This window comes from Phasianus colchicus, chromosome 26, assembly GCF_987193195.1.
Source record: "Phasianus colchicus chromosome 26, bPhaCol1.hap1.1, whole genome shotgun sequence".
NCBI classification, from domain to species: domain Eukaryota; kingdom Metazoa; phylum Chordata; class Aves; order Galliformes; family Phasianidae; genus Phasianus; species Phasianus colchicus.
The window spans coordinates 1287643-1298503 of NC_143461.1; the positions used below are offsets into that span (position 1 = coordinate 1287643).

General features: G+C 51.5%; 2 protein-coding genes across 4 annotated transcripts; one reads left to right on the forward strand and one right to left on the reverse strand.

The window, feature by feature from the left end:
- Positions 1–3410: 3410 nt before the first annotated feature.
- Positions 3411–4211, forward strand: LOC149914916 (feather keratin Cos1-1/Cos1-3/Cos2-1-like). Its single transcript, XM_090125039.1, has 2 exons — positions 3411–3509; positions 3885–4211. Exons 1-2 carry the CDS (start codon positions 3411–3413, stop codon positions 4209–4211), a joined length of 426 nt encoding a protein of 141 aa, XP_089981165.1.
- Positions 4212–8048: 3837 nt separating this feature from the next.
- Positions 8049–8857, reverse strand: LOC149914917 (feather keratin Cos1-1/Cos1-3/Cos2-1-like). 3 transcript variants are annotated; one of them, XM_090125006.1, is made up of 2 exons: positions 8759–8857; positions 8049–8375 (listed from the first exon to the last, which is right to left on the reverse strand). In XM_090125006.1, exons 1-2 carry the CDS (start codon positions 8855–8857, stop codon positions 8049–8051), a joined length of 426 nt encoding a protein of 141 aa, XP_089981132.1. The 3 variants fall into 3 exon arrangements, with proteins under 3 accessions (XP_089981132.1, XP_089981131.1, XP_089981130.1); XM_090125005.1 differs by having other exon boundaries at positions 8753–8857; XM_090125004.1 differs by having other exon boundaries at positions 8049–8363; positions 8738–8857.
- Positions 8858–10861: the final 2004 nt, after the last annotated feature.

Here is a 10861-nt window from a genome sequence, read left to right on the forward strand (position 1 = left end):
TGCTTACAGTGGTGATTATTTTCTGACAAGCTTTTCTTGTCCAGAATGCAAATCATCCCAGATAATGATATGGGTGGTCTGCTGGCTTCCTGTGTAGTTCAGTTTCATTTCTGGCTTTATGCCATGCCACTTCCTGACTGAAGGCATCTTTTGGGAGGCATGAGGGGAAGCCCAGGCATTTCCGCACAACAAACACCAGTGAGAGCAACAGACTCATTTCATGTGCTACAAGAGTCCAGCAAAAGCAGATGGTGTCAGCCTAGGTCATTCCTTAAGGTTTCTTTAGGGGCCCACTGGGAAGAGGTGTACCAGCTCCCGAGTGTGACCTTCTCCCGCTTGACCCTTCTCTCTGGAAAATTCTGCTGCCCTGTTTTGCCTCCTCCCCTTCTGTCTCACTGATCATGGAATGGAGCACCAAGTTGCGCAGAGTCCTCTCCAGACCTCAAAAAAAGTCTCGAGAGCAAATGCTGCAACAGCAGGGCTATTTTAATAAGAAAAAAAGTGACGGGAGCCGTACAGACAACGGGTAAATCATATACCCACCCAGGTGCGGGAAACGCCGATTTAGAGCAGAATCACACGGGACTAAGAGGATTATTCCTGTGTTTCGCTGTGTAGATCCTGCTCCAAGGCATCAGGGCTGGGGGAGTTTATACGGAAGCCCAGCAAAAGCCAGCAAGATCACAGAATCACAGAATTGCAGGGATTGGAAGGGACCTCTAGAAATCATCTTCAGAGGAACTTATCATCTAGGAATTTCCTATGTTGCGGTTTCTGTTCGTTGCCCCTTGTTATATTGCAGTACGCCACTGAAGAGAGTCTGAAAACCGTTGCCAGACAGCTGCACATTAGATTTGAGAACACTGATGAGACGTGACTGGTGAGTCTCAGGTCTCTCAGCCTTTCTTCAGAAGGGAGACGCTCCGAGCACCTAATCATCTTGGTGCTCCTCTTCTCAACTCTCTCTAGAAGATCCTTGTCTGCGCTGAACTGAGGAGCCCAGATCTAGACACATTATTCCAATTGTGGCTACATCAGGGCAGAGAAGAGGGGAAGGATCACCTCTCTCAACCTGCTGGCCATGCTCTTTTCCATGTGCATCAGGATATCATTGGCCTTCGTGGGCACGCATCGGACTCATGGCCTGCCTCTTAGCCACTCGCTCTGCCAAGTCCATCTCCTCAGAGTTCATTTCCCCAGCCTCACAGTTCACCCCCCAGCCTGTACTGGTGTAGGCAGTAATGCTTTCCCATGGTGCAGGACCCTTCTCTTGCTCCTGTTGGAGTTCATCAGGGTCCTCTCCACCCAGCTCTCCAAACACTTCCAAGTCTTGCTGAAAGGCAACACAGCTGTCCCGTGTGTCAGCCACTCATCCCAGCTTCATTCTGGCAGAAAACGTGCTGAGGGTATGCTTGATGTCTTCCTCTAGGTCACTGATGAAGGCATTCAACGAGGCCGGACCCAGTACCATCCTCTGGGGAACACCGCAAGCTGCGCACCTGCAACTAGATTCTGCCCCATTGGTCGTGACCCTCAGATCTCTGCCAATCAATCAGTTCTCAATCCACCTCACTGTCTGCTCACCTATCCTACGCTTCCAAAGCTTTGTTACAAGGATGTTGTGGCATACTGCGTCAGATGCCTTGCTGGAGTCAAGGTGCACATCATTCACTGCTGTCCCCTCATCCACCCGGCGGGTGATGACATCACGGAATCCTGTGAGGTTGCTCAAGCATGATTTCTCCTTTGGTGAATCCATGCTCACGACTTCCAATGGGCTTCTTTCCTTCCAACTGCTTGGGCATAGCATCCTCAAGGCCAGGGCACTCACCTCATTAAGCAGGGGATCTCTTGTCTTCCTTGTCCCCATGTCATACTTAAAGAAGACTTTCATGTTATCCTTGATCTCTCTCACCAGATTTAATTCTATCTGGGCCTTAGCCTTCCAAGTTGCCTCCTTACAGACTCAGACACCAGTCGAATATCCCTCCCAAGTGACCGGGCTCATTATGCACATTGTAAAGACAATCTTTTTTCCCCTGGAGTTTCTCCATGAGTGCCATGCTTGTCCGTGCTAGTCTCCCGCCCTTTGTGCTCGATTTCTGAACGAAAGTGGACCAGAATTGACTGCGCGGCAAACCCCGTGTCTGTGCTCTTCCCGACCTGCAGCACATTTTGGGTTACAGCCATGAGTGCGCTTTGCCGGAGAGTGGCCGCAAAACTCCTTGAGCAGAGAAGAAAGCAGCTGCCTGCCTGCAACGTCCCAGGCAAAGGGAGAGGGTCAGAGGGCAGCAAGATGGCGCAGGATAGGATGGGACAGGACTGGGCGGGATGGGACAGAATGGCCCAGGTCCCCTGAGTGTGCCTGACATGAGTCAGAGCACAGGACGAGATACCATGCAGGTCACCTGGCACTGCTCCAGAAATCCAATGCCATGAGTGGTCCCTTTGCAGTGGCCCAGCACACACACACAGACATGGAATTATGCAAAAATCTTCACCCACAGACATTTGTACAGAAGCTGCACCACATTCTCTGGTACACAGTGAGACTGTACGGAGAGGGAGAAGTCCACTGGGAGACTTGAAAAAGATACGGGAGGCCATTTGTTACCCTGAGGGGTGCTAGAAAGGGAATCAGATGGAGTGCGCGGTGCTCACCAGCGCTGAGAATTTATGCACAGAATGGCAGAAATGAACTTCCATCGTGGAAAGGAAGACATGTTAGATTTTCTCCAGTTGTTCACCCAGAACGTAAAAGACTCCACAATACGGAAAGGAAGAAGGAGCTCTGTATGGACAGGATCTCCAGGGTGCTACTTGGGGGAAATCCAGTTAATTCCCTGTTACTCTGCACAAAATCTGCATTCCTGTAATGAGAATAGGCCTAAGATTTGCTCTCTGTCTCTGTAGGTCTCCTCATTCTTTCTTTTTGAAAACCCCTGTTCATACGCCATTTATTGTTTGGTCTTTCTTTTGAGACCTGGAAAGGACTCTACACATCTTTTTACCCCATCCCGAGATCCGCAAGGCAAAATATGAGGAGACAAAAGAGGAGGGCAGAATTTTCCAGAAACTTGTGTCAAGTGGGATCGGGTCACACACCGCTACACCTCCTGCAAGAAAGGCCCCTAAGAAACCAAAGGAGTGACCCGGGCTGACGTCATTTCCACTTGCTGGACTCTTCCAGCACATGAATTCACTCTGTTTCCCGCGCTGGTGTCTGTTGTGTGGAAATGCTTGGGCCTCTCCTCATTACTCTCAAAAGATGCCTTTAGCGTCGAATGGAAATTACACACAGCTAGAAACACAACAGTGCTGCACAGGAAGCCAGCACACTGTCCACATCATTAGCTACGATGTTTGGCATTCAAGAGGCGCTTGTCAGAAAATAATCACTACTGTGCGTGATGTCTCTGGATATGGGTCAGCTTTGGTCCATTATAAAAGACAGCCCAGTTCCTTACTCTCACATTCGCCTCTCTTGCCTCTTTCTTCCTGGGAGCCAGGTGAGCGTGAGCCTCCTTCCTGTCTCTCTCTCTCTTCGTCAGGAGGCCTGAGGTCTGTAGACCTCTCATCTGCTACCAGCTCTGTACCATGACGAAGCTTGGAGCTGCTGGTCATGGAAAAGGGAAGTGGGCAGAAGTTTGGTCCTGGACAGGAGCTGAGACTGCACTCCGGGGCTTCTGGGCTAGGGTCTAAGAAGTAGCTTGATAGGCACCGGGTGGTTCTTTCTGGGTCCTAGCAGGAAGAGACCAGGAAGTCGATGATCATCCCTGCACAGCTTCCAACTCCCAGCACTGCATGTGCATGGTTCCCTCTTGGTGGGATGCTAGACTCCTCCTGACTCTCCATTTTCTCCACTCGGTCCTCACTCCCAACAGGTACACTGCCAACCCAAAGACATGTCCTGCTGCGACCCGTGTGTGCCATGCCAGCCCTGCGGCCCGACCCCTCTGGCCAGCAGCTGCAACGAGCCCTGCGTCAGGCAGTGCCAGAACTCCACCATCGTCATTGAGCCCTCTCCCGTGGTGGTGACCCTGCCCGGACCCATCCTCAGCTCCTTCCCGCAGAACACCGCCGTCGGATCCTCCACCTCCGCTGCCGTTGGCAGCATCCTCAGCTGTCAGGGCGTGCCCATCACCTCGGGGGGCTTGGACCTCTCCTGCATTTCCAGCCGCTACTGTGGCAGAAGGTGCACCCCCTGCTAAAGGTGCTGGGCACTGCTCCCAGTCAAGGTCCCCCTGGAAATCGCAACGTGGTACTGGACAGAAGAACAGACTTTGTGCTGCTGTTTGCAGAGTAGATGAGCATCTGTGGCTTACCCTGTCAGGTCAGACAGGAGGGCCTCACCTGGCCTCTCTAACTACGTGGCCAATGTCGAACTATATTCCCTTCCACTCGCTTTTCTCTCTTTTCTTTGTTGTCTGTTGCTCTCCCCAAAACTCTCTGTGAAGGTCCTAGGGACCTGCCAGCTTCTCTCCCTTGATGGGCATTTAGGCGGGTGTCCTGAGGCAGTTCTGCCGTGGGAAAAGGGGAACAGATTCTTGTCTGCTTCCGCCGCTCCCTGCCCTTGGGATCTCCACTTCGGCTGACATCATTTCCCTCTTAGACTCATTAAACGTTTGCTGCAACCTTCATTGTGTCCCTGTATGGTTTGTCCTTCTTCTGCCTAATATGGTCAGATGAGAGAATTCTTGCTCTGAAATGACAAAGCACAAATAGGTAACTTCCCTGCTACTGGGGTGGGGAGGGGGTGGGGGGGGTGGGGAGGCAACTGTAGACATTCAGCCTTCAGTGAAGGCCACATCTAGAGTAGCCTTGTCCCAGCTCTGCTGCATGTGTCCCTGTACATTTACAGGCCTCCTGTTGTCCACGTGGCCTGGCCAGGCTCCTTGGAAGTCCTGGACAGTCGCTGAATGGAGTATTCAGCCAGCTAACTGACAGGTCTTGCCTGGGCTTGAGCCCTAGTCCCACTTCCCACCTCAGCTCTGAGATGAACCGCACGTAAAACACATCTGCTGCCTGTATTGAAGCAATAATTGACAGATGCTTCTCAGATAGAATTAACTGACACCTGAAACCGATGTCTGACACGGATTGGCAGACTTACTCTTGGGTGTACTTTCTTCTCTTGATAATGGTCAAATTGTTCTGGATGCCAGAATCCACAAAACTTTGAAGCTGATGACTCCAAAAGGAGAAGGAAGAAAGAAACACTTGCTGGAAGAGTGTTGTGGGAGACCACGTGCTTTGAGCAGTTGACAGGAAACCTTCCGTGTCCAGGACATCGGTGCTTGGCATCCGACTTAAGGAAGAAGGGCTGCGGATGGAGGTTTATACATCATGCACCCGAGAAATATGAGTAATGCCGGAATCTGCCTCCTGAACACCATCTCAGGCTTTCCTGTACAGATGTCAGGGCCCCTGAACCTCTCCGGGAGTGAGACGTGGGGCTTTGAGCAAAAGATGCAGGGCAAGTCATGACAGAACACTTTGCAGTAAGGCTGCATTCTGTCCTTCTCCATACGAGTGGAAGAGATGAACATACGTGCGCACCGGCCAGTACCCAGCAACTCCCTGTGGAGAAGGAGCAAAGGCCAAGAGAAGGATTTGAGAGATCAGGAGTTCACGGGCTCACAAGGAAGGTAGTTCCAGCAGCTCTGCACCAATCTGTCCCTCCTAGGGAACCTGATTCTCTTCCAAGACTCCCCAAGGATCCTGAGGTGTGTTTCCAGCATCCTGTGGGCAACAGGATGTTCTGAATGGTAGGTGGCGATGGGAGCCCATGACCAGTCCTGATCCATCGCATCAGGGCCAGAGCACAGAGGTACCAGGCTGAGGGATTCTAAACAGGTGCGGAGGTTGAAAATCCCACGGGGGTGTTTTGTGACTCCCAGCCTGTTTTTGCTTTCTCTCCACCAAGCAGAAAACAGAAGCGGAAAAAGGAAGTCTCCTGGGAGTTACAGCTCATTCTTCTCTTCTGCGACCAAGTGACCAGAAATATCCCACGCAATCAAAAGAGTGTAGAGTAACTGATAAGGCAAAAAAAACTGAATCCAGGAATCCCCCATCCTGCTAGTAAGTCATTTTCAAGCATGGGCAGTCCTTCTCCACAGGCCTACTCTCAGTGTGTTCTCTCAGACCTGGGATTGCAATCACCCAAGTGCAACACCGTGCACATGACCTACATGAATTTCAAACGGGCTGATTTTCATGCCTGTCTTGGTCCCTATGGATGCCATCAATTACCTCTGTCGCATCACATGCCCCATTCACCTTAGTCCAATTGGCAAATTTGCTGAGGGTACGATCAATCGCACTATCTATGTCGCAGCTAAAAGCTGCTTTGAGCAGTCCCAGAGTGTGGTGCACTTTCAGTCTCCTCAGGTGGCCTTCAATGTGCTCTGCTCTTACAGTCGGAGGGATTTTGCTCCCCCAACCCCTGCCTACAGGTTCAAGGATGTGAGAGACCTGGAATGCCTGATTACCAATGAAGACTGGGGTGAAGAACTTGCTGAGTTCTTTGCAGCCTTAACAATGTCGGCTGAAGACTTTTCACCATTCTCATTTATCAGAGGGAGGACATTCTACTTCAGCTGTGCCTTCTGACCAGCGAACCTCTAGAATCTCATCTTCTTATTTACCACACCCTTCAACAAGTTCAGTTCCACCTGAGCCCTGGCAGTCATGCTTGCATCTCTGCGCATCTGGACAGCAGGCCTGTAGTCTCCCTAGGCCACCCATCTCAGCTTCCACCGGCTATACCTTTCCTCATTATCCCCCAGTTTGACCATCCAGTCCTTGCTCAGCCATACTGGTTTCCTGCCTTCTCTGCCTCATTTCTTACCCTGTGGGAGGGAGAGCCCTTCTGCTCTCAGAAAGGTGTCCCTAAAGGACTGCCTGCTCTGCTCAGTTCCTGTGTCCCTAAGGACAGTCTCCCAGAATACCTCAATTAACACAGGATGCAGACAGGGAATAGGAGAGGTGGCATCAATGATCTAACTTATTCGCTACGAGGATTTTGACATAATCAAGAGAAGGGTGAACTGGGACAAAGTGATTCTGTAGATGCATCACAACAGATCTCGGTTTTAAATGCAGATGACTCTAGCCCAGAAGCACCTACAGGACATTGCCCTGAAGCAAGCAGCACGTGGGTTATGCGTAGAAGGTTTTGGTGCCAGGGTGAGAGCAGGAGCTGGCACCCAGGCCAGGGCCGGGCCCAGGCCCAAGAGCGGCCTGGCTGAAGGCTCCACACAGTGACTATGGCGGAGCAAGAAGGAGCCTGGCCAAGCCAGGAGGTCAACAGAAGGCCAGGCCAGAGACAGGCTCTCATTGGTCAAGACTCCCACTCACATGATGTGCTCCAGGCTCTAAGGGATATGTCTAAGCAGAGACACATCGAGGCAAGCACTAACAGCCATCGGTTAAATAGTAGTCGTGGATTACTTCCTCTGCTCCAAAAGAGGGTGCCTGAAAGATGAAATTGCAGCAGTGTGCGCTGGCTGGCCTCCCATATACCTAGAAGAGTGATGGAATCTCCCTGGATGATTCCCACTAAAGCCATGGCTTTCTCCTTTGGACATCTGTGCGCAAATGGCAAAAACAGGAACACCAAAGGACACAGAAGAGGATGCAGCAAGTGTTTAATGAGTCAGAGGAGGGAAACGAAGTCACTGCAAGTGCAGACAGCAAGGGTGGGGAGCAGCAGGAACAGACACGAACATGTTCCCCAGTCCTGCGGCAGCGTTGCCACCAGGCCCACACTTATTGGCCAAGAAAAGAAGAGAGGTTGCAGGTGGCTTTAGGCTGGTCTTGAGGGTACTGACAGAGATCTCTGAGGCAAAAAGACAACTGAGATACTAGATAGGAAGAGAGAGCAAAAGAGAATTCTGGTAGATTTTCTCCATGTGGTCAGTGAAGTCCAGCTGGCCCCGTCCTGTGTGTCTTGCAGGGCAGAAAGAGCAGCACAAAGTCTGTTCTTCTGTCCAGTACCACGTTGCGATTTCCAGGGGGACCTTGACTGGGAGCAGTGCCCAGCACCTTTAGCAGGGGGTGCACCTTCTGCCACAGTAGCGGCTGGAAATGCAGGAGAGGTCCAAGCCCCCCGAGGTGATGGGCACGCCCTGACAGCTGAGGATGCTGCCGACAGCAGCGGAGGTGGAGGATCCGACGGCGGTGTTCTGCGGGAAGGAGCTGAGGATGGGTCCGGGCAGGGTCACCACCACGGGAGAGGGCTCAATGACGATGGTGGAGGGCTGGCACTGCCTGACGCAGGGCTCGTTGCAGCTGCTGGCCAGAGGGGTCGGGCCGCAGGGCTGGCATGGCACACACGGGTCGCAGCAGGACATGTCTCGGGACTGGCGAAACACCTGTTGGGAGCGAGAGCAGGAAGGAAGCAGAACATAGGGACATATGAGGAACAGATGTGCAACAGGCCACGAATAGACCAAAGCACATGCGCTATTGGCATCTGAAGGATGTGAAGGGGAAGTCAAAGGATTCTTGGGCTCCAGATATCCAGCTATCTGCTGGCCAGAAATACCCTCCCGTACCTATCCAGATAGTTCCTAAATTTGAGCCTGCACGCTACCTACACACAGGCTCAGAGTCCTGGACAAATCTGCACTTCTCTTCCCCAGGACAAGCAGTCCCACAATTTGGCATGAAACAGAGGTGATAACATCTCAGACATTCACTGTGCTGAGACCTCCCTTAGTTGATCGGCAAGGACAGGAAGGAGCTTCACACTCACCTGGTTCCCAAGGAGAAGAAGGTAAGAATAGTGGATGAGAGAGCAAGGAGCCGGGGTCCCTTTTATACTGGACCTAAGATGACCTATGTCCAGAGGCATTGCTTACAGTGGTGATTATTTTCTGACAAGCTTTTCTTGTCCAGAATGCAAATCATCCCAGATAATGATATGGGTGGTCTGCTGGCTTCCTGTGTAGTTCAGTTTCATTTCTGGCTTTATGCCATGCCACTTCCTGACTGAAGGCATCTTTTGGGAGGCATGAGGGGAAGCCCAGGCATTTCCGCACAACAAACACCAGTGAGAGCAACAGACTCATTTCATGTGCTACAAGAGTCCAGCAAAAGCAGATGGTGTCAGCCTAGGTCATTCCTTAAGGTTTCTTTAGGGGCCCACTGGGAAGAGGTGTACCAGCTCCCGAGTGTGACCTTCTCCCGCTTGACCCTTCTCTCTGGAAAATTCTGCTGCCCTGTTTTGCCTCCTCCCCTTCTGTCTCACTGATCATGGAATGGAGCACCAAGTTGCGCAGAGTCCTCTCCAGACCTCAAAAAAAGTCTCGAGAGCAAATGCTGCAACAGCAGGGCTATTTTAATAAGAAAAAAAGTGACGGGAGCCGTACAGACAACGGGTAAATCATATACCCACCCAGGTGCGGGAAACGCCGATTTAGAGCAGAATCACACGGGACTAAGAGGATTATTCCCGTGTTTCACTGTGTAGATCCTGCTCCAAGGCATCAGGGCTGGGGGAGTTTATACGGAAGCCCAGCAAAAGCCAGCAAGATCACAGAATCACAGAATTGCAGGGATTGGAAGGGACCTCTAGAAATCATCTTCAGAGGAACTTATCATCTAGGAATTTCCTATGTTGCGGTTTCTGTTCGTTGCCCCTTGTTATATTGCAGTACGCCACTGAAGAGAGTCTGAAAACCGTTGCCAGACAGCTGCACATTAGATTTGAGAACACTGATGAGACGTGACTGGTGAGTCTCAGGTCTCTCAGCCTTTCTTCAGAAGGGAGACGCTCCGAGCACCTAATCATCTTGGTGCTCCTCTTCTCAACTCTCTCTAGAAGATCCTTGTCTGCGCTGAACTGAGGAGCCCAGATCTAGACACATTATTCCAATTGTGGCTACCTCAGGGCAGAGAAGAGGGGAAGGATCACCTCTCTCAACCTGCTGGCCATGCTCTTTTCCATGTGCATCAGGATATCATTGGCCTTCGTGGGCACGCATCGGACTCATGGCCTGCCTCTTAGCCACTCGCTCTGCCAAGTCCATCTCCTCAGAGTTCATTTCCCCAGCCTCACAGTTCACCCCCCAGCCTGTACTGGTGTAGGCAGTAATGCTTTCCCATGGTGCAGGACCCTTCTCTTGCTCCTGTTGGAGTTCATCAGGGTCCTCTCCACCCAGCTCTCCAAACACTTCCAAGTCTTGCTGAAAGGCAACACAGCTGTCCCGTGTGTCAGCCACTCATCCCAGCTTCATTCTGGCAGAAAACGTGCTGAGGGTATGCTTGATGTCTTCCTCTAGGTCACTGATGAAGGCATTCAACGAGGCCGGACCCAGTACCATCCTCTGGGGAACACCGCAAGCTGCGCACCTGCAACTAGATTCTGCCCCATTGGTCGTGACCCTCAGATCTCTGCCAATCAATCAGTTCTCAATCCACCTCACTGTCTGCTCACCTATCCTACGCTTCCAAAGCTTTGTTACAAGGATGTTGTGGCATACTGCGTCAGATGCCTTGCTGGAGTCAAGGTGCACATCATTCACTGCTGTCCCCTCATCCACCCGGCGGGTGATGACATCACGGAATCCTGTGAGGTTGCTCAAGCGTGATTTCTCCTTTGGTGAATCCATGCTCACGACTTCCAATGGGCTTCTTTCCTTCCAACTACTTGGGCATAGCATCCTCAAGGCCAGGGCACTCACCTCATTAAGCAGGGGATCTCTTGTCTTCCTTGTCCCCATGTCATACTTAAAGAAGACTTTCATGTTATCCTTGATCTCTCTCACCAGATTTAATTCTATCTGGGCCTTAGCCTTCCAAGTTGCCTCCTTACAGACTCAGACACCAGTCGAATATCCCTCCCAAGTGACCGGGC

Excerpts from the sequence above, each read along its gene's own strand:
- LOC149914917 (XM_090125004.1), bottom strand. The coding sequence starts at position 8,857 with ATGCCTCTGGACATAGGTCATCTTAGGTCCAGTATAAAAGGGACCCCG. Across the intron at positions 8,364-8,737 it reads TGAGTGTGAAGCTCCTTCCT|TCCCGAGACATGTCCTGCTG; the intron begins GTCCTTGCCGAT and ends GTGTTTCGCCAG.
- LOC149914916 (XM_090125039.1), top strand. The coding sequence starts at position 3,411 with ATGTCTCTGGATATGGGTCAGCTTTGGTCCATTATAAAAGACAGCCCA. Across the intron at positions 3,510-3,884 it reads TCTTTCTTCCTGGGAGCCAG|GTACACTGCCAACCCAAAGA; the intron begins GTGAGCGTGAGC and ends CACTCCCAACAG.